At 40.2% G+C, this 27349-nt stretch overlaps 1 protein-coding gene across 1 annotated transcript in view; it reads right to left on the reverse strand.

The window, feature by feature from the left end:
• The window catches only part of SLIT3 (slit guidance ligand 3), a 508252-nt gene that overhangs the window by 462261 nt on the left and 18642 nt on the right, over nt 1-27349 (reverse strand). Inside the window, exons 2-3 of the mRNA XM_054168241.1 lie at nt 17565-17636; nt 14958-15029 (exon numbers count right to left, since the gene is read on the reverse strand). Of these exons, the coding sequence (XP_054024216.1) occupies nt 14958-15029; nt 17565-17636 (144 nt within the window). The remainder of the gene's footprint in view (nt 1-14957; nt 15030-17564; nt 17637-27349) is intronic.

Genomic DNA, 27349 nt, shown 5'->3' on the forward strand with positions numbered 1-27349 from the left:
TCTCAGGCAGAAACCCAAAATTACAATGCTTTCACATTTTTGAAAGAGGTAGCTTTAAGGGAGCTGTCCTGGTACTCCAGCCTTTAATATCCAGAAATTGTCCAAGTAACTTTGGGTTCACTTCTCAGTTCTGTCATTTATTTTATTTCACACTCAAAACATCTGGGTCTCATTTTTGGCAATAAACAAGCTAGCTTTTTCTCCTTTGTTATTAAGAGCTCTATGGCATTGTCCTTGGAGAACAGCCTCAGGGAGCATGATGTAGTTGAAGTAGTTTCTAAGAGTTACTTTACAGGAGAAGCAGTTACATCACAAGCTTGGGTGTAACCAAGAAGCAATAAAAATGAATTAATGCATAACAAGAGCCTCAGACAGAAAGAGAGAGGTTGCTGAACTCTGAGGAGTTCCTAAGTTTTCTCTTTTAAACAGCAGACTTGGGAAGCAGTAAAATAGGAGCATAGTCAATTTCATTCAATGGTTTCACCAGAAAATCCTATTAGAAATATGTTGTGGTCATTAATGTAACTTCTTCCTTCGGTTTGTAGGATTTCCTTTTTGGAAGGGAAAATAGGCAAGATACAGCACCCATTAAAAGAGCCAACACTGTCCATTATTTTCTGTCAGCACCTCTTTATGTTACTACAGTAGGGAAATAAAGCCAGATGATACATAATGGAATTTCAATAAGGTTGCTATGAAGAAGCCCAGCACAACCATATTACAAGATTATGGTGTGGAATAAACGAACCTTGTTATTTATGTGACACGTTTGTACAGAAGCCTTCCCAAAAGCTGAGAGATACCACTGCATGTCGCTAAGAGACTGTTTATTGAAGGAAAACTGTTTACAAGTAAGAACTTTGAGATCCCTTATTACAAGCACTACAGACTGGGGGGTCTTGCTTCACATTTTCAAAGCTGTCAGAAGTAATAACCTTTATTATTAGACTGAATACTATCTACCTTCTATCCCAAGCAGACTACACTTATCTGTACAAAGCAGCCACATACAAACTGGTAGCTCTATAAGATTTTCTATCTTCTAATACAAACAACAACCACCACCACCTTTTTTCATTTTTTTTTTTTTAAGATCTCTTCATATGGCAAAACCTGACATTAAGGTGGAGGATAGAGCCAGTATGTAAACATACACAGATGTCCTCTGGCTAGGAATAAACAACACAGGCAAAGGATATATAAGGAACAGGTTCAAATCTCAACATTTCCCCAATACCAGCATGAAGGAACAGAAGTGGTCTAGTAATATTCATGAACGACTGAGATCCACACCATACATCATATAGAAATGGGCAGAAGTTAACTGAAGGAGAGAACAGAGAATCTGAAGTATCAGATATCAGAGAGTACTTATTAATGACAGCAACAGCAAGAAAGTCCTCTAAAACCAGAAGTAGCAAGCAAAAGAACCTGTACCATCTCTTCACCCAGCAGAGTACTTTTAAGACCAACTAGTTACACTGCTGCAGGATCTTCTATCTGCCTTGAACATACAACAACTTACAGTTTTTCTTAACTAACATTCAAATAAAGAGAAAGGCTTGATCAATAAGCCCTCAAACACAGAGGTGCTCTCTGCAGAAGCTGTCTGTTCCTCAGTTTCTGCAATGCTTTTAGTAAATTCTCTTATTTCACATCTAAAGAAATGTAGCAAATGTCCTGGTTTAGAGCCATGAGCAGACAGATATTCTATTCCTTTGAGGGGAGTAGAAACAAAAAGGCTGTGCAACTAGACTGGCAGTTGAATTGGAAATCCTACATACAGAAGGCAAAATCCTACATACAGAAGGCATTTAGGTAGAATGAATGCATTCACAAATTAGGCTGAGCCTACCAGGCCTAAGCCTTTTGGAATATTCCACCCCTACCAGCTTCAGCATGCCCAAGAGTAGGCCACAAATGCACCCCTGACCTTCTCAGACCTACAAGGCCTTGGGACACAGTCCAAAATTCCCCCTGCCTGCCAGAGCTGTCCCCCACACAAACCATGAGATAGAGAGGCAGGCGAGCTCTTCCAGGAGGAGAGAAGAGCGCGATACCAGCTTGGCGCTGCCTCAGGTAGTGCCATGCCAGACATCGGAAGAGAATAACAATATTGCAATATTCTGGGATGGCCATTTCCCTCACTTAGGATGCTGTCTTTTTGGAGGACTTTGTCTTTGTGGTCTTCTTAAAGGTACCTGTACCTCAAACCACCATGGCAATTTAGTCCCTTTTTCTGTCTTTGCAATCCTAATACAGACTGAGTTTTGGATAAAAAAACAAACCCTACTTTCTTATTCCTTCCTCACGCAGTCTGCAGAGACTATGTGAAAACAACAGGACTTTATCCAAGGAACGTAAAGAATCTATCACAGTATCCCATAATTTTTAATATTTCATCAATTTTTCTAAAGGCAGTAAACCAAACATGGTTAAACCACTTTCTTACACCAGAAAGCGTAAGAGCCATGGTCAGGGCTAAAACTCCACAAAGAAACCAAAGAGTACATTTCAGTGTGCGCATCTCCAAACCACATTACCACTGCTAACAAGTCTTAAAATTAGTATTAATCAAACTAACCATTTCCAGAAGTCACAAACAGCTGTGAGGAACTAGAAGAAAAGTTGCAAGCAGAACTATTATTGCAATTTTTACCAGAAAAAATAGAACAGATCAGATAGAAGCAGTGCTCTACCAGTCCAGCTCACCACACCTCTCCATATATAGTAAAGAATGCTTCTGTGGCAATGTGCTACTCCTTCCTCCCTGGGATTAGATGCCAAGCAGAGCTATTAAAAAAGGAAGACTAGCAGAATCATCTCTTGCCTGAAATCAGACTGGATGTGTAACAAAGGACACATCCTCCAAAGCCAACAGAATGACTATAAGGAAATAATTAAGTGGAACAAAGAGAAGACTATACACTTCACATTGAGACCAAAACTGTAGCTCTTGTGATTGCTTTATCACAAGCCTGTGGGAATTAGATATCACAACTCATTCAAAGGACATCTTCCCACCAGGATGCCACAAGGGGCAACCAGCCACAAAAATCTATTCTCATTAAAGAAGCTCTCACCTAAACACTGAGCACATCCCCCTTCTGTGATAATTACTGCTGACCCACTGTGACTTTCACAGAGTTATCAAAAGCAGGGGGACAGTTTTACCAAAGTGTTTCAGTACCCAGCACTGCCCATTTCTCTATTGTATTCCTAATATATTGCACCACACTCAAAGAAAAAAGAAAATGTATACAGAATATGCATAACATCTGCATGAACCCTTGACTTATCTCTTCTTCTTGTGATGCTCATACTGTAATGCCTTGAGACAAAGAAAGAGATCTACAGAAGAGATCATCTCCAATCAACTGAGAACATAATACTAACACAGAATTCATTCATTCACAGAATGGATTAGTTTTGTTTTGCTCTGCAGCCTCAGGTGAGCTGCAGTTAATGGACCCATTTAAGATGGAATTGTCCAGAGGAAAAGCAAGATCAAAGCTGTACTGGTCTCATCAATAATGTCAATATTATTAGCTTCAAGACCTACATATTTATGTGCTCTCCAAGAGTGAAAAGATTTATCATTGTTCCATTCAGGAACAGGATTATTTAAAGATTGCTGTGTTTGACAACATGAAATTTAGCCAATAACACTTATGGCATTTATAGGATGTCCAGCAGTATAAGCCTTCCAATATGAGAAGCTCAAAGAAACAAAAGCCTTTGGATAAAATTATTAAAACTAAACAAAGTTCATCCAAATTATTACAGACCAGTGGTGCAGCAGATCTTACCCAACAGTAACACAGACCTTAAAGTATTTCCTACAGATCCTGGAGAAATGATTGCTAAATCCCAAAGTGTTTTGCTTAAGCAAATACTCCCATAAATCATCATCAAGTATAAAAAAAAAATTGCTAAAAATCAAACAAACGGGACACAGAAAAGAACTGTGTTTAAAAACTCTGATGCAATGAGCAATGCTGATCAGCTATTCCAGCTGAGTTATGGTTACATTGCAGGGGAAGTGTTATTCCATTTGCTCTCTAACCATCACTTTCAGAAGCTTAAGAATGCTGAGGTTACAGAACCTCTTGTCTACATAAATGAGACCCAATTTTGTTTTTCCATGAGTTCTTATGGGTCAGTGACCTACTATGAAAATGTTTTTGATTAAATCAAGCTTGATTATTCTCATGTTGTTAAAATAAACATCTTTGTTTTGTAGCCCCAGTCAGATGTACTAATGCAAACCAAAACCATTCATTGAAGCATGCATCCTGCTTTCTCACTAGCTGCCCTTTGCCTCTCTTGCAATTTTCCTGTGTTTGGATTCCTCCTGTGCAGACCAACTGACAGAGCTGCTAATGACTTCCTTCAGAAAAGAGGTGCCAATTTTATTGATTTTTTTTCCCCCTTTTTATTTTCCATTTGCAAAAGAAGTAGAAGGTCCACTCTTGCATCAGCAGTAACAAAGTTTGGCTGTCCAGCAATGGTCGAGTAACACAGAAGTCTATAATTTTGTGCTACAGACAAATACAGTATACTCTGAAAAGGGAGGGTATTAGTGCCCTCTAGGAGTCCGCAGAACATAAACATAGTCATTGGGAAGGACCGTTTGCCCAAATGTGGATACCCAATAAGAAGATACAACCACTACACATCTACAAATCTACATGTCTTCAAAGCATCAACGAAAGTGTTTTCTCATAGCTACTTCATTCACTAGCTAGTTCCAAAGGGGTAGGAAACTGACAGCTACTGAGTCATCTAAAAATTTATTCCAACAACAGTCCCACAAAATAGACACAAAGAAATACAGTTCTTGTTCACTTAAAACAAGAGAGAGTGGGAGAGGTTAATCTTTGAACTAGCTTGTCACTACTACAGGCTTAAGAATTACTTTTTGCTAAAGAGGGTCCAGTAGAAAAACAGAGCAGTTTGTGCAGGAGACTCAAACTATGGGTTGAGCAACGCATACACTTGTTCCATTTTCCCCTTCCTTCTCACTTGATCTCCAAATTGCATGCACAAGATCTGGCTCATGGAGGGCATTTATCAACAGGAGAAAGCAAAAGGTGAAACTTTTACTGTTTAAGTGTTTTTCTGCCACTCACATTAACTACATGTCCAAAAAAAGTGCATCTTTCTGATGTGCAAGGACACACATGTTACCAAACGTACTGCTGACAGATATTTTGTCAAGGTGACTGTGGATTTCTTACCCGAATTAACCTGCTACTGCTCTTTCAGTCTCGAAACTCCAATGCAGCAATCACAGAATTTTGTGGCAAACTGACAATTTGCCATATTTTTAATGGGGTAATAGAAAAGGACAAGGCAACTTTTGTATTTCCTATGATCACTTGAGAAAAAAGAAAAGCTACTTCCAAGCATAAAACTTGTATGTGCATCAAACAATGGCTCATCTGTGTGCACAGACAATGACACATATTTCAGTGCTTGAAATAATGCTTGACTAATTTCAATAATAGCTAGATAGAGGGGCTTTAAACAAAGGGGAAAAGCCAATACCAAGATCCAAATTGCAGATGCCTCTCATCTGAGGTAATACCATGATTAGAGTACATTACATAGCTAAGCAGTACTGTCTTTCAAGTATGCAATACCACAGAATGACAAACTGTGCCTCCAAAAAAAAATAAATTTTTTTTTACAATAAAGCTTTTTTTCCTAACTGTTCTGCAAGTCACACATCCAGTTACGTTTCCAAAACTTCTCTGGCCTTTTCACAAGGTGGCTGAAAAGACTTCTACGATTTTCAAATAGAAATGTAGCCAGGTTTATTAAGACACTAAACAGGAGACTGACTTTCTACACAGGCAAAACACAGACTGGGTGTCTCAGAATTACCAGGTTTCACTCCTATAATGTGTTTCATGCTTATTATTTTTTCCAATCACAGGCTTACTACAGTAGTGATCTATCCTCAAACCACTGCGTCTCCAACAATGCTCAATTTCTACCTGCAATCCCCTGTTGACACGATAAACACTAATTAATCTGGAGATATTGAGCCATGGACATTGCAGAAGCCTGTCTCTATATATTGTCACAGCAACCCCATGCAGTGCTACAGGCTGGAGGCAGAGTGGCTGGAGAACGGCCAGGCAGAAAGGACCTGTGGGTATTGGTCGATGGTAGGCTGAACATGACACAGCAGTGTGCCCAGGCAGCCAAGAGGGCCAATGGAATCCTGGCCTGCATCAAGAACAGTGTGGCCAGCAGGAGCAGGGAGATCATTCTGCCCCTGTACACCGCACTGGTTAGGCCACACCTTGAGTACTGTGTCCAGTTCTGGGCCCCTCAGTTTAGGAAAGATGTTGACTTGCTGGAACATGTCCAGAGAAGGGCAGCAAAGCTGGGGAGAGGTTTCGAACACAGGCCCTATGAGGACAGGCTGAGGGAGCTGGGGTTGCTTAGCCTGGAGAAGAAGAGGCTCAGGGGTGACCTTATTGCTGTCTACAACTACCTTAAGGGAGGTTGTAGACAGGCAGATATTGGTCTCTTCTCCCAGGCAACCAGCACCACAACAAGAGGACAGAATCTCAAGCTGCACTAGGGGAGGTTTAGGCTGGAGGTTTGGAGGAAGTTCTACATAGAGTGATTGCCCATTGGAATGGGCTGCTCAGGGAGGTGGTGGCGTCACCATCATTGGAGGTGTTCAGGAGAAGACCTGATAGGGTGCTTGGTTGCATGTTTTAGTTGATTAGGTGGGTTGGATGACAGGCTGGACACGATCTTGAAGGTCTCTTCCAACCTGGTTTATTCTATTCTATTGCATGCTATGTTGTACAACTACATTTCATAATACCAAGTTCTAACCCGACTATAATACCTATTCTTAAGTTTTTAGTAGCTTGTTCCAAAAAAAGGCCTATTTTCCCTGTCTGAAAAATAACATGAATTCTTTAATTTAAAAGTTGCAGTTCAGCCCTGTGGTACATCTTCTGAAAAAAAATAAATAAAAAAATCACTGAGTTCTTATGACAAATTCCTGACAACCTTGTGGCTACAGCTTTTGTTAGACAAATACGTTTTGTTGAACATGCATTGTCTGTTTTCGCACTCGGGACTGGACAGCTTTCCGGAGGTGCAGGAAGCTGCATTGGCAACTGAACTGGCCAAAAGTTAGTCGGTAGAAAGGTTTAAATGGCCAGAACAAGAGCAATCAACATCACATACAGTTGGACTGTACTGCACCAGAACAGATTCTCAAGGAAACACTAAACCATAAAGTTACACTAGATGCAAAACCCAATGAAATGCAAAAGGGAATTCATATATTTTGGACTTCAGAAGCTTTCAGTATGTTTCATTTTGGTACATGCATTTAATACTGACACCACATGAAAAAATTCCTTGTCATTACTGGACAGAATCACTCTATTATAGTAAACAAAACAGCATTTTCCTGCAAAACTAAATATAAACAGTAGAACTCACTAGTCACTCTATGACCTGGGTACCTGCATGGAACAGGCCATAATTCAGTCCTTAACTGTTGTGAGAAGCTTGACTCTATATAGAAATGGATGTACTGGAAATCCTACAACGTTCCTGTACAAGAACAATTAATGGTTGCAAATTCTCCTCCCTTAACAACAGTTTTATATTGACTGTATATTTGAATTTTGGGAACAGCAGGAAGAGATCTATTTTAAATAAATTTTATAAAATAAAATATTTCCAGACTATATCTGGTATGTACTTTATAGAAATTAAAGTTCTTCACCAAGAGAGTCATTCGCCATTGGAATGGGCCACCCAGGGAGGTGGTGGGGTCACCATCCCTGCATATGTTCAAGAGGGGATTGGACGTGGCACTCGGTGCCATGGTCTAGTCATGAGGTCTTGGGTGATAGGTTGGACTTGATGATCCTTGAGGTCTCTTCCAACCTTGGTGATACTATGAAAAATACATGTCTTTGAAATCTGCTAAATCAAAAGCAATGCAAAATTAATGAGCATCTTTTTTCCTTCCACAAATTAATAAAGGTGAGCAGTCAGCTTGACTCAAGATGTGACTCAGGAAGATATACTATATCCATCCCTCCTTGATGACTTACTATATTCACACTCAAGATGGTAACATATATTTTACTTTTTATTTGTAGACACACCCACCATATATACACCAACTACCACATTCTTGCTACTGGTTTTGCTCCATGTGATTTGAAATATAAACTGAGTTATACCAACCAAAGAGCTAAGTAATCCACCATTTTCATTTTATACAGTAGTTTCCATCAGACCTTATGAATAAAATTTGTACCTAATACTGTATCTTCTCATTATCATTCACATTGCTCAGATAGGCTACTGATTTTGCCTTGGTTTCATAGAATGGGTAAGGTTGGAAGACACCTGATTTTGCCTTGGTTTCATAGAATGGGTAAGGTTGGAAGACACCTTAGAGAGCACCTACTACAACCTCCCCACCACAGGCAGGGATGCCTCTCAACTAGACTCAGCTGCTTCCAAGCCTCATTCAATCTGGAATCAAACACCTCCAAGGAGGGGGCATCCACAACCTCCCCCAGCAGCCTACTCCAGAGTCTCATCACTCTTGTACTGAAGAACTCCTTCCTAAGATCCAGTTGTAACCTACTCTCCCTCAGCTTCAAATCATTCCCCCTTGTCCTATTCCTAGACACCTTTATGAAGTCTTTCTCCAGCCTTCCTGTAGGATGCCTTCGGGTATTGGAAGGCATCTCTAAGGTCCCCTTGGAGCCTTCTCTAGGCTAAATAACCCCAGCTCCCTCAGCCTATCCTCATAGGAAAATGATTATTTATTGGTGACTTGGCAGTGGGGTGAAGGGCAGTTGGAAGGCTTCAGACATGAAAAAGCAGTGGAACTTTCCAAAGTGTCTCATCCTTCTCCCTGAAAATGCCAGCATATCCCTAATACCTACATTTTATGGAGCTAGTCCAATAGAAGTAAAATAAGATCTAGAAAAGATAAGCATTTTGTAGTTCCTTGTAGCAGATGAAAATCAGAAAACATCTAGCACTACAACTGATGACTTCTAGTGGACTTATGGTCCACCTAGCTCAGTACCCTAGATCAGTTTCAACATCCAGAAAACACAGGGGAAAAGAGACTGTTTTTCAAAGCCTTGACTGGCCAAGTCTAGTTGGCAGGGGCATTAGAGTAGATAATCTCTATGGTGTCCTCCAGCCTAAGCCATTCTATGATTCAGATGGTTATAGGATTGCTTTTATTATTTTTTGGTTTTACACTGGAGTAATTTATCAGAACATATGGGATAAACATTATTAACCACAGCAATTAAATATTAACCAACACCAGTAAGTATTCCTTGAACTTGTAGTTAGCTATCAGCTAACGCAGCAAGGTGCTTCACGTTGCTAGCTCACAGATGCAGGAAGCACAAGAACCAGGTCCTAGTCTGTTCTTCAGATCAGGACACCATCACCCCAGTGTCACAAACTGAATGTCAGTCTTCTGTATTCTTTGTCAGCTCCTGCAGAGTGGTTGTGCTTACAATCAGTCCCTGTTCAAAACTGGTTTCCCACATTTACAAGACTACACCACAGATACACAGGGTGGGATCTAGGATTAGAGGGCACAGCTTCATTTTACCCTAGCATTGTGGTAAGCATTAATTCTCTACAGTATAAAAGATTAACTCATGTTTTGAGATATGCAACACCCAGCTCCATCTTTGGTATGAATACAAAGAAATTCATCCCTCCCAAATGTGAGAGCACAAGAGGTTCAGGGTGCCTTTAGCAGTCCCTGGTCCAGTGGACAGTGTCCCTGCCCATGGCAGGGGGGTTGCAATCTAAGCCATTCTATGAATTTACAAACCGTATGCTCCTTAGAGGGAAATGGCCAAGTACAGAGCTGTCCTGGGAGCAGAATGAAGGCAAAAGCTGAGAGTTTAACTTACTCTTAAAGCACCACTTGTTCCTGGGGGTTTGTTACCCAAATCAGACCTATACCAACTTAGGTGTGGTAGTTTAAGGAGGAAAATGGACACATGCAAGTTATAAAATTGATTAAGTATCAGATGACCACTGGAAATCTATTTTATAGTGTGTCTTCAGTCTCCAGCACTTCCAGATAAGCACTGTATGATCACTGATTTCCAATTAGTTATGTTATCCAAAATGTCAGAGGGAAACGGAGACAAGAAATAAAACTTTTCTCTGAAGGTTACACTCAAACTGTCTCCCATATGGCTTCAAAAATGTGTAGTATACACAGTTCCAGAGAATCATCTCAACCGCCCATACTGCAAACCTTGTATAAACACCATAGATTTGTCCATGCTGCCAAAGATCTGCAATAAGCTTTTGTTTACAACAGCAAAGAACTGTTCAATGCTTTTACTATTTTGCCTGCTGCTCTGAAACACTTAGCAATCTTTCCACTGAGCATGTTAATTATGGAAGATGCTTTCTGTATTACATGATTTATTTAAAGCCTGTTCAATCTCAATTTATGAGATCCAGATTGTGAAGCATCACATAACTTACTCTTCTCTTTAGCATCTCCTTAGCATCACTAATAGCAATTTTACAGTACACTATACTAAATGAATACATTTTAATAACTTTATCAAGAATTTAGGAAGCTCCTTGCAAAGACGCAACACACAGTAGCATTTACATATATAGAGTTTCCATTTTCACCTCTGTCTCAGCATGCACAAAACCAAAACCACACATGCACGTGTTAGGGTTAAAACCTGGGATCTAGATCTCTCTTTTCCCTTTTTTAAAAAGCTAATTATTTTCCTCAACTTCGAAAAGATTTGATTTGGCCTTGCTTATACATTTTTTCCCCCCTCCTCTAAACAACAAAAACACATCTTTAGTATTTTCAGATGTTGAGATCTTTTATGCTTGCTAAAGACGCTAATTTGAGTAGAAAGAACCAGCCATCAGCCAAAGACCAGTCTTTTGAAGATAATACAGCTACGTGACAATTTCTGGCAGCTGGCTACGGAAAAGTCAGGATCAGTTGGTGTCTTGCATCCTTCCTCATTTTTCACATAAATGTGTGACATACATCTGGCACAGGAAGAAATTTCAGTTCATCTTTTACACCCACCAGGATGCCTCTTTCTTCTTGAACCTCTTTGCATATGAAATTCATGTTAATTTTCTCTTAAAAAAACAAAATTAAAAATCAACATTGTGTTAACAGCAAAGCACGCAGCCAAAATGCTGAAATGCAAAGTGGATTTGGGTATGATAGATTGTGCCAGTATAGCACTGTGTTTATATGGGCATATGTGCACGCTGCTTCAAAGTGCAGAAAAGAAAACGAGGAGAAAGGATCAAAGTGAGACCTATCAGAGTTAACTACTTGGAAAAAAACCTGCAGAAAGGAACTAGTAAAAAAGAAAAAAAACTACTGTGTCTGAAACCTTCCAAGCACAGGTGTTGTTCTAAAAGTGTTACCCTGTTACTGGCAAGCAGGGCAGACTACCACAACTGACAACTGGCACTTTGAAGTTTAGCAGAGCATTCCCATAGCTTCTTAAACACTGAACAGATGCACATATCTGTACTACAAAGTCTAGCACTCAACGTCATAGAACAGCTTAGGTTGGAAGGGACATCAGAGATGAGCTCCAACCTCCCTGTCAAGGGCAAGGACACTTCTCAGCTAGACTCAGCTGCTCAAGGCTTCATCCAATCTGGCCTTCAACACCTCCATGGAGGAGCCATCCACAACCTCCCTGAGCTACCTACTCCAGAGTTTCACCACCGTTGTACTGAAAAACTTTTTCCTAAGATCCTAAACCTACTCTCCCTCAGCTTCAAACCATTCCCCCTTGTCCTATTGCTAGACACTCTTATGAAAAGTCCTTCTCCAGCCTTCCTATAAGATCCTTTCAGGTACTGGATGGCAGCCAACTGGATAGCTAGAGAAGCCTGGGAGAAACTAACAAGTCTTGGAGGAGTCATACTGAGGTTGTTCAAGCACCTCAGCCACAAAAGCCATGCTGACATACAGAGCCTACAAGCTTCACTGTATTACATGGCACAGGACCACTGTTCATTTGGCTGTGGCTCCACAACAGAGCAACAAGTAGAAGGCAGTAAGCTGTATGCACCAATTGTATCTGTTAATGCTGTCTCTTAACTGCTTGACATTTATGATCAGTTACCTCACCACTAATCTTTGTTTTGCAGTAAAACTACAAAAACTCATTGAAATAAAATTACTGGGACCATTCCTTGCTTTCCACTATGGTAAGTGCCACTGGTCATTCTCAAGAGCTTTGCATCTTAAGACTCAGCAGAATAGTTTGTACCAAACACACTGAATTTTGCCGAGAGACAATGGTTAAAAACCCTGCATGTTTGGTAAGCTGGCTAGAAATATACCAAAGAAAGAATTTTCTTCTACCCTCCCCATGATTCCCCATGATTTCCCAGCTTCATACAATCTGTCACTTTAACATACCTTGCACTGTGTTTCCTTGAAATAACATTGCCAAACTTTATTAAGCTAATATACAACGTTGACAATATCCAGTCCTGTATCTTTAGATGCTCTCCCACAAAAAGAAGAATTTAAAAATAATTTAAAAAAAATAAAACATTTGAGTACAATCTAAATAACTGGAGAGTCATCATCATGGTGATTTTGGCAGCAATGAGTAACACCTCTGCACGTATTTTATTTGACATTTACTTAGACTGCTATGCAGGACATTTCAAACAAAATTCTGCTATGTTACTCAGTTAATAATGATGGATTTGACTCAGTCATCAGACAAGTGAAAATACACTGAGCTAAAATAATATTCACCTAAAGTTATGCCCTTTGGATGATGACTATGTGGCAAGGAGTGGAACAGTATACTTCCACCGTAACTTGAATGAACAACCTTTACAGATGGCATTTTGCAAGGCATAGAAATTACTCCCATTATTTTTTAAAGTTTGACCCAATGCAGCTGCTTTACTTAAAAAGTTAATGATTGCCATTGCATCTACTTCAAGAGATCAAAAAATAATGTTATTCTAAAGTTCAAGCAATATAAGCAATTTTTATTTGTTATTTGAAAGAAATTAAATGGAAACAAGCCAGTTCCAAAAAATTCAAGCAGCATACTTTCTTCATTAACATTTTGCAATGTTTGACAATGCTTAATAAAATAGCTTTAATATTACCTAAAATGTTGCAATTTAGCCTTTACAAGTTATGCCAAACTTTCCACAGTTCATTCTCCAAAGCCTACTGACTCACAGTAAAAAAAAAACCCAAACACCAAAAACCCAAAACAAACCCCCACAACCACCCAGATTTATAGTTTTGTCCTAAAAATGATTTAAGCTAAAATACCAAAAAGTTGCAAGTTTCCAGGCCTCCCTTCCATACTACATTCATTTAGGAAATATTTTAATGACAGGCAATCCTAAGAGAAGCAGAGATGCACTATGTTTAAGAGGCCAAGTTAAGAGTTCATGCAGGAAAAAACAAAAGACCAACAAGCAGCCATTAAGACTTTCAAACATCACATACTTAAAGAGACACTATTAAAAGTATCACATTTCCTAACTTCTGCTTTCACTAAATATTTTCATTTGCTAACAGAGCACGCACCACACTAGGACAACACTTGAGTATCATTTCTGGTTACTAATAGCTAGTCCTTCTCCTAGATTTTTTTTCATTTTGTAGTTTAACTAAAACCATCTTTACCTAAATAAAGATTGATTTATATACACACACACACACACACACACACATCAAATCAGTTTAAAACTAGGACTTAGTAGTTCGGATACTGACTCTTGAAGACTAATGTGAACAGTTTTAAGCATAGCCTGGCTCTGCAGAATTTAGGAAAATTAAGGTAGTTATTTTGTACTGCTCAAGAAATGTGAAACATCAGTTAAGGCAAGCATCTCATCCCCAAAATGCAGTCTTATTCACTGTAGGTAAAAACAGGTTATAATCAGAATTTAAAACTCATCTTCCTTCTTGTCATAAATGGAGCTTTGTAATCCAAGACAAATATCCTGAGTAAATTAAAAGTTCAACACACTATTTAAAAAACTTAAATGCAAATCTAATCCCAAGATCATCTGTAATAGTTTTAGTGACACATGTGCTCAGTACTCCAGACCTCTCTCGAACAATTGCTAGTGGGAACTTAACTCTTGAAAGCTATTTGAAAATAGGGTCCTACAACAAATGCCTTGCAGATAAGACTTAACAATCAAGCATAAACCCCCTTGTTTGTCCACATAACAAACAGGCATTCCACACCAGCATATTCTCATCACCTATCCCTAACAAAGAATAATTTCCAGAAGTATTTCAATACTGGAGATGTTTTGTTCTGCTCCCATTAGCAGCAGACAAATTAACCTAGCTACATGGTAATGCTGAGCAGGACACCAACCAAGAGCAGCAAGTGGATATAGCACTACTTTTGTAGTTTTTGATATTGAAATTTATACTCTTGCAGAGCCAGCAGTTTCCCATAAATTGGATTCTGGAGGCAGACAGCTCTTATATTCACCTTTTTAAAAAAAGAAGTGTAATTGCTATCAAAAGCAGAGGAAATCTATAGTCTTTTCTCAAGTCTTGCATGATACCCTGGAATTCACCAGTATCACAGGCATTATGCAACTTTAAAGGAAATGAAGCTAATTAGAAACATTAAGTCTAAATGCAGTTTTAGAAACACTGTGGTTCTCAAAGGAGACAATTGCAATTTGCATTAGCACATACTTAAAAACTCATATGCATACATAAAATATGATAGACATGTTTATTCAACTGTGTTCAAGAGCATACTTTCATTTAGGCAAGTTTCTCTTCAAGTTAATTTTATAATAATGAAATATTATGAATGCCCATTAACAGTAAGATAGAAGAATGGTAGATTTTCCACAGGTATATCAATAGAGATACTTACAGCCGTTCGAGTTGCTTTAGATCCTGAAACGCTCCACGTTCTATCACACTAATCTGATTTTCTTCCAAGTGTCTGCAATTCCAGAAATACCAGTTAATTTTAAAACAACAAAATGAAAAGAGCTTCCCCACTTCCCTTCACACTTGCTACACAACTGCTTTGCACCAAGGCACCAACAACAATTGTAACGAGAGATTATTTAAAGCAGCGTGGACAGAACAGCACTGCTTCTCCCAGTCACCAACAGGAAACATTCAGAAATTGCCTCCTGACTGCCAGGTTTGGTAAAGAATTCTGTTCCTAATTTTTGCTAACCATTATGCTCAGAAAGGTGTTAGTGTAGAGGCTGATTGTTACATCCCTAGTATACTACTCTTTATGTAATTGAGATGATTGACTCCTACAGTCCATAGCAGGAACTCACTCAATGTCAACATGTTGGGGTTTTGTCCATCTTTTGTTCTGCAAACATTTCAGGCGTGCCCCAGCGTAAATTATTTGTAAGTTACCCAGAGGGGTCCTATCCCTCCAGAAACTGGCAGCTACATGTGACAATGGTGCACAGCCCTGCTGTCCAACAGGGTACACAGTCAAAAGGGAAACTGCCCAGGCTTCCACTCTGCCTGACCCTGCTTTTTCTCACTTGCCAAGACTGAGGCAAGGGTAAGTTATAAGCAATGGAGACTGACTTCTTTGATTTACACTGTGCAGGGAGTCATTATACTTACAAAGAGCATTTTTGCTGTGTATAAAGTGGAAAGGAAGGAGCAGAGATAACAGTCCCATTTAAGCTGACCTTTTTCCTTTCAGCAGTTCCTTCCAACACACACCCACTTTCCAAGAGCACTCAGACACACAGACCTCATCTCTACATGATTTTAGCTGAAGAACATGTAGTAACTCTGGGCTCAGCCAAGCCAGAATAGTATACAAGCATTACCCTAGTCTGTTCTCAACACCCACCCCCCAGCACTCAGTGAGAATGCTCAGAGTTCCTCAGCTGGAGAGCAGTTGAGAAGACAGACAGCAAGAGAGTAAGCTAAGCAAGAGACAACTAAGACCACATATGAAGATCAAAACATAAAGCCGAAAACTCCAAAATGTGAATCAGAGAGACATGTTCCTAAAAGGAGGGAGAGGAAAAAGGAAGAGATGAAATTACATGGGATAAAAGCAAAAGGCGCACAAAAGGAATATTTTGCATGTATGCTGTCAATTTGAGACTGGAAGCTTTTTTCTCTTGTACTATTCTACCAGCTTCTAGATAATTTGTTTGTCATCCTCATGCCATGTTGTAAAACAGGAGTGGACTACTTTTCTAGGAACTCTGGAACAAGCTATTTGCTTCTGTGCTTTTCAGGATACACCCAACATACATGGCAGGGAACAAAAAGGAGAAAAAAAACCCAGGATGTCAGTAGTGCAGAATAGCCAGGATTATGAAGAGACAAAAAGAGAGCAAAGCAGAACAACCTTCTAAAGAGCAAAAGTGGAAAAAGGAGCAGAGATTAAAATAAGAAAAACCACAAGTGCCAACTATAACAGGAACATGTAGAGTAAAGAACACAACCATGAACAAAAATGGCTATGCTTGCAGAGAGCACAGTAGCATGTCTTGGGTTTTCAATAGTCTCCATACATTGGATGACAAAAGCAATATTAAGCGAGAATACACCTGTTAAAAATGTATTTATTCTTTAATTCTGTGGCAAACACCCCATTGCTCAAAGGCCAAACAAAAGTATTACATAAACATGTAATGAACATAGGACAAAAAAATTCATGCAAAGACTGTAGTTGCATGTTTGGCTTACTGTTAAGGACATTCAGGAAAAATGACTGCAGAGGCATTAGGCAGTGTCTGACACTACTAAAAAAAACCCCAAACATAACAAAACAAACAAACAAAAAAACCCCCCACCCAAACAAAAAAAAAAACCACCACCACCAAAGCAAAACAGATACTGACATTAATGACAGAATAGTACATATATTTTAGTAGACTTCCAAAACAGTATTGACAGTTGGGATGGGAGCCAAGGAAGCTAAACAACTCCACTGCTAGAGATGAGAGAAACAGCACAGGAACAAAAAGTCTTCCAACAGATTTGAAATGTTTTCCTAGTACATGACAACTTGTTCAAAAGTGTTAAGGTAGAAGGAGAAAAGACTTGCCTTCTCATTGGCAGGAGCCAATTAATTCTTTGATTGAATTATACTAAATAAACACATCCTTTCAACAGCTGCAGTTTTAAGGGTTTATCTTAGAAGATTCTCAAAGGACAATTTAAGACTTAAAGAAAGAAATTTCCAGGAAGTGCTGGTGAGATTCCTTGTGTGCTCATCTTCTGATAGCTGTCTGTTTCAGAAGCAGTCAGAGCAGTAACACCAACCTGTCTCTGTCAGTGCTGGGACCAGATCCCAGTATGGAATTAAAATTTACTGTCTGAGATGACAAACTATTCCAGTTGCACAGTTTAAAAGAACACTAACCACTGAATGATATGCAGAAATCACTAACAGTTGATCTCTAGAATTATGGGCATTCTTAGTACTAGCACCCTAAAACAGTCTTACAAAGAAAGGCAAGTTTTGTGCTATACTCACAAGACACGGAGATTCTTGAGTCCTGTGAAGTCCGTCTTTGTGATTCTTGTGATGTTGTTTTTCTCTAGATCACTGCAGAAGAAAAGGAAAACGGCATTCAGACACTGTAAATGACATCCAGAATTCTGTTAGCTAACAGTATCTCCCTCCATCACTGGAGAAACTAAAATAGTACAAACCAATGTTTCTACTGAAATCTCAAAAAGCAGGTCATCGATCCTGATGCATTTTGCCTCTTCCTCCGAGTATATTGCTCTCATAAAAGAGGTTTCTTCCATTTGTAGTTATGGTATTGGTGCTCAGTATAATATATTCAGGACCCAGTTAGTATAATACAGCTGAAAGAGTATTTTTCCTCAAAACAAGTATCAAATTCTGGGGTTATTCTAAACCCAAGTGAGTCAAGTCTGCTGCAGAAGCTAAGGCTACACTGAGCCTGCAGAGAGAATGACTTTAGTGTCTCCTAAGTGTGGTCCTACCCGGGAATAGTTTAGAGCTTTTTGGTATATTTTCAAGCATCCTAACTGGCAAAATCCTGATCCCAGCTTTTTGGAAATGCTGGGTTTCAGAAGATGCTGTTAATTACACTGACCTGTTTCCCACATGTGTTCACCCTTTGCTGAGCCCTACCATCTGCCTTTAAACTCTCTATTTCCCAACACCTTAGCTATGCTGCAAGACATTTCCCTCATGTGGTTACATAGCAAGCATTACCTCCTGCATTTAGCTTCAAGTCTGTGTTAATTTATGCTCTAGATTCAGAATAAGTAACTTACATCTTTTTCATGACAGGGAAAACCCACTACAACCAGACCTTGAGCTGCCCACTTTCCTGTGGCTTTTCTTTGGTATGAACACACCAAAAACACAGAAGAATTTCTTTGTGCAAACTTGCATCTTAATTGGTTAGACAAGAAAAACCAACAAAGCAACACCCAAACAAACACCACCCACCAAATGAACACCCACCCACAAAACAACCCTAACAAAACTGAGCAAAATTTACAATAATTTAACAACTACTCTGGTCATGCAAGACTGCTGTTACACTTAAGGACAGCTCTCAATACACTAACCTTGGTGTCTTCAGAGTCACAGCAAACCAACAGTAACCCCTTTTATTGCCCCCCAAAAATGTCTTGCTGTCATTTAATTTCAAAAGAGAACAACAAACACCTCCTTGTGCTGTTGGTCTTGTGTTGCTGTTTACTCCCATCAAGTTGCTCCAGGAGAGGTTTAGGTTGGATGTTATGAAAAATTTCTTTTCTGCAAGTGATCAGGTATTGGAATAGGCTGCCCAGGGAGTGGTGGAGTCACTTTCCCCGGAGGTGCTCAAGAAACATATAGATATGGCACTTGGCAATGTGGTTTAGTGACCACAATGGTGTTCAGGACACGTGGATTCAATCACAGAATTATTTTGGCTGGAGAAGACCTCTATGATTCTTTGACTTGCCTTTGCCAGGCACCCCCTCAAGTTTTCCCAGCTGAGCATGTCCTATTGTTTGGCATTTGTTTTGTTGGTTTTCCACCCTGTCCAGACTGATCTACCTGCCCTAGTGCTAACCAACAGGAACATAACAACTAGTCTTTATTGCTGGTCTTCAGTGATGTTTATTTTAACATAATAAGCAATATGCAGCTGATTTACAAATAAACCAGATAGACTATCCATCATGTCACCACAAATGTGTTTCATTTAGCATTTCTTTGAAGACCATGAGACTGCAAACAAGACATTCTGACAAATGTTGTTGTTTATTGCCATCAAATAAAAACTATCCAATATGAAAAATGAGCCATGAGACTGCACATTTGTTTTCCAAAAGAGAGTAAGATCACAAATCTGCAGCAGAAAGCAGAGGCTTTCCCTATGCAATTCATTTTTACTATGGTTCCTGCAATAACATGCACTAGGCTATACATATTTTCCAATAAAATTACAGAGAAAAAAAATACAAAAAGCAAGATGACAGCACGATACACATCCATTTGGGGAAATAATTCTACGTATTCCTAAACAAATGCATTGTTTTCTCATGTGTGCCCTAAATCTCAGATGCAAATAGATAGAGAATTAATCTCCTTCTAATATCATTTTAGTCTGCTGGTCCATTCACTTACTAGAATTGAAAAGCAAACAAAAAAACCCCCCAAAACAAACAAACAAAACAACCACAAAACCCACAACCACCAACAGAAAAACCACACACAGAAAAACAACACCACACAATGTAAAAAAAAAATAATAAAAAAGCCCAACCAAACAAAAAAACAACCCCAAAACAACAGCCAACCAAACTAAACTTGCCACAAAGAATTCAACTCAACGTAGGATGGGCCACTTCATAACTGAGGGCAGTCTGGTACTTAGAAGTCTGCAATGACTGTGATTAGGCTCCCAGGTCAGACTGACCAAAATCCACCCTATGTCAATTAATAGGATGGTTTAAGTTAGAAGAGACCTTAAAGATGCCTTCCAACATCCCTACCATGGGCAGGGGCACCTTCCACTAGACCAAGTTGCTCAAGGCCTCATCCTTGAACACCTGCAGAGAGGGAATATTCACAAACACACTGGGCAACCTGTTCCAGTGTCTCACCACCCTCCATGTGAACAATTTCTTCCTACTCTCCAGTCTAAATCTGCTCTCCTCAAGCTTCAATCCATTTCCTCTTGTCCTATCACTACAAGCCCTTGTGAAAAGTCCCTTCCTGGATTTCTTGTAGCCCCCTTCAGGTACTGGAAGGCTGCTCTAAGGTCTCCCCAGAGCCTTCTCCTCTGCAGGCTGAACAACCACAATCTCTTCGCTTGTCTCTTTAGGAGAGGTTCTCCAGCCCTCTCATCATCTTCATGGCCTCCTCTGGACCTGCTTCAGCAGTTCTATGTTCCTCTTATGTTGGGGACACAAGAACTGGATTCAATGCTTCAGATGGGGTCTCCCCAGAATAGAAGAGCTTAATCACCTCACTCATCCTGCTTTTGATACATCCCAGCATATGGTTGTCTTCTGGGCTGCCGGTGACCATTGGTGGTTCATGCTGAGTTTTTCCATCAGCTGACACCCTCAAGTCCTTCTCCATGAGACCACTCTCAAGCCACTCCTTGCCCAGCCTATATTTGTCTACAAGATTTGTGCTAAGGATACACCAGCTACAGTTAAAGATCTCCATCCATTTCAAGGCAACTTAATTTGTCATAGGTAACAGGAAAAAGCCAACAGAGTAAGGACCACTTAAAAATATCCAAATCCTAAAATTCTGACCGATAATTCCACACACTGTTAATGTAAGTATTTTCTACTGAATTCTGCCATTAAAAATAGGCATAAATCCATACAAATTTTTGCATGTATATTCAAGCATTTGCATCAATCTTATAATGAATCCAAGGTTTAAAGCAAAATCATAACAGGACTGAAGCAGCAGTGAGGTATACAGGAGTGTGGAAACAAGTGATTCATAATATTCAAATCTATTTCTAGTGGCTATTGATAAAGGTCACTATAAAACTCTTAGGTCATAATATGGTTTAAAAATTGATAGAATAATCCTTTAAGAATTAGTTTTTGAGTCTTAGCACAGGGTATAGTCAAATTACAGTAGTAGCACATAGTTCTATCAGGAAACTGTTTTCTTTAGCACAGATGGAAGCTAAGGATAAGGAGGAGATGGAGAGCAAAATTCCTATGTTTCAGCTATATGAACAAAAAAGATAATATCCTTGCTTGATTTATGTCAATTATATTTTAAAAGATCCATTAAAGAAAAAAAGGGAAAAAAAAAAGAACAAAACAACTATGAGGCATTTTGACTGCATGTACCAGCCATTGTCGTCCCTTTTATTTTTACCTAGTAGATTGAAACATGCTTTTCTCCAAGAATATGTTTGAATCACTGACTACATTTTTCAGAATTTCTAGTTTAATTTCCTCTTCTCAGCTCAGTTATTCCACCCTGGTACATCATTAACTACTCAATGGTGCACCAGTGTGACCCAGTTGCAAGAAGCTTTGGAAAGAATGAAGTCTGGAGTAAGCAACGCATAAATAAGCTCGTATTTTACTTACATGTTGTTTCCCATCTGCTTTTCATGTCATTCCTTCAGAAGTTTTCCTTAGCCTGTATCCCAGAAAAAGTCCTAGCAAAGCACAGCCTTAAGCTAATCAGAATTTTCCAAGGTAGAAAAAGAGTCAGGTGGGGTATATGGGGCGACTCCACGTCATTGCTCAGAGGACTGGCGGAGCCTCCATTGCTGCAGTCACTCAAAGCCTATCTGGACATTGTCCTGTGCAGCCTGCTCTAGGTGAACCTGCTCTGGCAGAAATGTTGGACTAGATGATCACCACAGGGCCTTTCCAACCCCTATCATTCTGTGATTGGCCCCACCTTTGGTCCATATTGATAAGACAATTCTTAGCACAGCTTTACTAAGCTTGAACAAGTATACTGCAGAAGTGCACTCGTGTTATGTATGTAACCACCTCTCCATCACACCATCCCTACTTGTCCAGTATGTGACAGCAATCCCACACATCAGCTGTGTGCATCCATTCCTGCTAGTCAACATCTCCTGGTGAAACCTGAAGCTCCTTATTCTGAAAAAGACTTAAATATTTCTTGATCAATACACATCTTAAGACTGCTTTTCCCCCTACTCTTGCTAATTGGCACAGCCTATACTGTATAAGTAACCTGAATCCCATTAATCCCTTCTGAAGGTTCACATCCAAGTTGAAGGTTTACATTTCTGTAAGTAAAATTACTTGGACAACATTCTAACTTTAAGAGAACTATTCTACATGAAGTTTACTTTCCTTAAAGCGTTTAGGATTTAATTGATAACTACTACCTCTGTCTCTGCATTAGAAAGCAGTATTCACCTTTTGAACAGCTGCCTGTCCCAGCATGCTCTCCCTCAAGGCTAATCGGCTGTTTGAAGAAAATCGGACAAAAATCTTGATGACCTACCACGTAACACTTCCTCCTCCTGTTCACAGTAGGTCTAACACTGCTGCAAAGAAGCAGACTGCCACAGGTTACCCCATTAGTCAATTAAACTTTGTGACTGCAAAGTTACTGAACTAAAGCAGACATCAGTGGTTTACAGCTGGTATTTGTGGGCAACATAATATTTTATGTTTCCTTTATAAAGTTTGGCAGCTGATTACAGACTCAGTGGAGGGTTTCACCTACAAAAGGCTAAGCCTAAACATCTAATCTTGGTTGGCTCTCAAGCACATCAGTGTTCCTAAGAACTACTGGAAACAAACACAGCTTTAAAAAGAAATTTTTTGAATCAGAGATATAGGGAAAATTATACCGGAAAGTGGAATTTAATTTACCTCTACAACAAGCACATATGTGCAGATAAATTCATTCTAAATACAACTTTTCGTGTGCAGAATCCCTGCATTTTGCATAGTGTGTGAGGCCAAGCAGATCTTAGCTCTTACTCAACACAGCTACCTCACCCCACAGACACACAAGCCCAGCTCCTCCTCGTAATTTCATGTTTAGATGCTATTGTCTCATCATCTAAGAAAATCCCATTAAGGAATTCTAATGTCAGCAGCAAAGTTGGTATCGCTCACTTAAAAAGAAACTGAAACTCACCGATACCAACTTCAGTAAGGTGTTGGGTATTAGGTCACATTTGTCAATCTCTTTTCAGCATAAAGCATGTTAAGGACAATGAAGGTATAGCAGCAGCTTTAGGGAAACAGACATGGAAGGAATTATTTCAGTGGAACAGAAACAGGAATTGGACTATAATGGTGCAAGACACTGTGAAAGTGAGTTCAGATGAACTATTAATGAGACCTTAACTCAAAAACATGTCCTGCTATGTTCTAATAACAATTTAATTCAATAAATATTTTGTACACGTTGAAGACTAAGTCACACAATGTACACACACATTACAAACAGCAATGCTTGGAGCAAATCCTGCTTCATAGCAAGAATTCTTCTGAATTGCTTCATCTTTCATTCTTCTCTAAAAACAATCTAGTGAACTTCAGAGACTTTTAAATGTTTGAAAGCATCAACGCTCTCTGGAGCATTCCATTATGCAGCTTCAAACAGCATTAGAAGTGCAAAGATTTCCTTTGTTACATGACTTATATTTCAGTTGATAATTATTCCGTTTGGCCACTCAAATCTTCCAAAACGTCCGGACTCTGTTCTCAATCCCCACCCTCTTCTTTGAACTGTAAAGTTTATGACTTGAGAAGCAAATCCACTTGGTACTGAGCACTACATGCTCCTGACTGCTAGACTAACATACCTTGGCAAATACACACACTCATCTTGAACAGCTCTGAGTCTATACTTCCCTAATAAACAAGATCAGAATTGAGTTCGACAGCACATCACCAACACAATAAACATTACAACTCTTACCAAAGAGCCAGTAACAAAGGCAATCAGCTGCTGAATACCTGCAACAATCTTCAAATCAATAATACAGTGCTTACATATAAATAAAAACCCTTATACAAAATAAAAATCCTTTTATATGCAAGGATGCAAAAATTCAAAACAACACTTGATCATAGCAAGTTCTTATTACTCATATGCCATTACCTGCTCAACTGCCTATGCACTACTGTCTCCAAGATAATCCAAACTTTGGGCCCTCAAAGATGTGAGTCTTGAACACGCTCAAATGAATTCCTCAACTCTTCCAAAACTATAAGGTTTTGGTAAATCAGCTGCCCTTTTTGGAGCTAGCTCTGGGTGCCCATTTCTGCTTTTCTAGGCATACAGTCACAAGCATAAAACCCTGTTAGCTCTCAGCACAACTCCCTAGAGAGTTTGCTTTCTAAACCTGAGGCATGGGCATTTGACAAGTTCACAGGCATATACACACTTTTGGCCTGATGGTCTTACAGCAAGTGGTGTAAGAAAACAGCAGGAAAGAATGCTAACAGACCTGCCTGGATGAGCAAGGAGCTCCTGGACACGCTGGCATATAAAAAAAATTGTACAAGGAATGGAAGAAAGGACAGCTAGAATAGGGGCATATAAGGAAGCTGCCCAAGCAGCAAAAGACCTGCTTAGAAAAGCTAAAGCTCAGTTAGAATTAAATCTAGCCAGGGAAATCAAGGGGAACAGTAATTTTTTCTATACATATATTAATGGTAAAAAGAAGACTAGGGAAGGTGTGGGTCCCCTCAGAAAGGAAACAGGTGAGCTGGTGACAAGTGACATGGAGAAGGCTGAGGTTCTCAATTACTTCATTACTTCACTTTTCACTGGCAAGGGCTGCAGCCACACTCCCAGAATAACTGAAGATAGTAGCAGGGACTGGAAGAAGGAATTGCCCATTGTGAGTGAAGATCAGGTTCAAGACCATCTGAAGAATGTGAAAGTGTTCAAGTCCAGAGGACCCAATGGGATACAACCACAGGTGCTGAGGAAAATAGCAGATGAGGTTGCTAGGCCACTCTCCATCATATTCCAAAAGTCATAGCAGTCTGGGGAAGTCACCATTGACTGGAAAAGGGGAAACATTACTCCCATTTTCAAGAAGGGAAAGAGGAATGACCCAGAGAACTATATGCCAGTCAGTCCCACCTCTGTGCCTGGTAAGATCATGAAGCAGATCCTCCTGGAGGCGCTCCTGAAGCAGAAGAATAACAAAGAGGTGATTGGGCAAAATCAGCACGGCTTCACTAAGGGCAAATCCTGCCTGACAAACCTGGTGGCCTTCTATGACAAGGTCACAACATTAGCAGATGAAGGCCGAGCAACTGAGGTCATTTACCTGGACCTGAGCAAAGCCTTTGACACTGTCCCACACCACATGCTGGTCTCCAAGCTGGTGCAGGATGGGTTTGATGGATGAACCATTCAGTGGAACTGGCTTGATGGTCACACCCAAAAGGTGGTTGTCAATGGGTCCATGTCCAAGTGGAGGCCAGTGACAAGTAGAGTCCCTCAGGGTCAGAACTGGGACCAGTCCTGTTTAACATCTTTGTTGGTGACCTGGACAGTGGCTTTAAGTGCACCCTCAGCAAGTTTGCTGACGACACCAAGCAGTGTGGTGCAGCAGACACGCTGGAGGGAAGGGAGGCCATCCAGAGGGACCTTGCCAGGCTGGAGAGGTGGACCCATGACAACCTCATGAGGTTCAATGAGAGCAAGTGCAAGGTCCTGCATGTGGGTCGGAGCAATCCCAGGCACTGACGTAGGCTGGGCAGTGACTGGATTGAGAGCAGCCCTAACGAAATGACCTGGGGGTGCTGGTGGATGAGAAGCTCAACATGAGCCACCATGTGCACTTGCAGCCCAGAAAGCCACATCCTGGGCTGTGTGAAGAGAAGCATAGCCAGCAGGTCGAGGGAGGTGATTCTCCCCCTCTACTCTGCTCTGCTGAGATTCCACCTGGAGTACTGCATCTGGTTCCAGGGCCCCTATCACAAGAAGGATCTGGAAGTGCTGAAGTCTGTCCAGAGGCGGGCCATGAGAATGATTGGAGGGATGGAGCTCCTCTCCTATGAGGACAGACAGAGTTGGGGCTATTCAGTCTGGAGAAGAGAAGGCTCTGAGGAGACCCAGTAACTTCATGGCCATAGCTGATGTGGCATCTCAGTGAAACCTCATGAATTTCAAGGGCAAGTGTAGAGTCCTCTACCTGGGGAGAAATAACTCCCTGCATCAGTACAGGTTAGGGGCTGAACTGTTGGAAAGCAGTTCTGCAGAGAAGGACCTGCTAGTGCTAGTGGACAAGTTCACCATGGGCCAGCAATGTGCCCTCATGGCCAAGAAAGCAAATACATCAAGAAGAGCAGCAGGTCATAGAAAGTTCTCCTCCCCCTACTCTGGTAGGGCTGCACTTTGGACTATTGTGTTCAGTTCTGGGCTCCCAGATTCTAGAAGGACAGGGAACTACTACAGAGAATCAAATGGAGGCTGTGGAGATACTGAATGGACTGGAGCATTTCTCTTGACAATGAGAGGCTGAGAGACCTGGGGCTGTTTAGCCTGGAAAAGAGAAAACTGGGAGGGGATCTTCTAGATGCATATAAATATCTAAAGGTCATGAGGATGGAGTTGGGCTCTTTCCTGTGGTGCCCAGTGATAAGACAAGGGGCAATGAGCGCTAACTAGAACACAGAAGGTTTCACTTGAACTTGAGAAATTTCCTTGCTTCATTAATCCATTTGTAACATAGATTAAAACCTAGGAAGTCATTACACAAATGGATATACAAAGCGAGTACAACCTGCTGTCTAAGGAGAAGGGAAACTAGAGCAGGAGTTGCACCTTCATTCAAATCCTCAGATGTTTGTTCATTCACATTAAGGAGCAAAGAATTCAGTAAGAGCAGCAGAGAAACTGCATACATTAAGAAAAATTAACTGCCGTACACTTCAAAAGACAGCTCTTACCCAAGTTACACAGCACTGGGATCCTTCCTTGTCCAACTGCTTCATAAGTAAGGTATGCATTTCTAGTCATAGAATTTCAAACAGTTTAGTTTCTGCTCCTGCTAATTCTTCCATGTGGCTACCCAGTCCAGCTCAAAGCTATACACATTTGTGTAACATTTGGGACAAACAAATCAGCACAAACCCCAGTACTGTAAAATGAATCTTGATTAAGCCAACGGCCTGTGTTCAACCAGGAAGATGCATTTCTCTTTGCCTCATTTTTTTGTATTTTCCAACAAGGGACATAAAAAACTGTTCTGTCACACAGAACAATGCACTGAGCAATTAAAAAAATCTTAGCCCCCTAAGACCCAAACAGGTCAGAAACCAACACACCATCTAGAA

The sequence above is a fragment of the Dryobates pubescens genome, chromosome 16, assembly GCF_014839835.1.
Source record: "Dryobates pubescens isolate bDryPub1 chromosome 16, bDryPub1.pri, whole genome shotgun sequence".
Lineage (NCBI taxonomy): Eukaryota > Metazoa > Chordata > Aves > Piciformes > Picidae > Dryobates > Dryobates pubescens.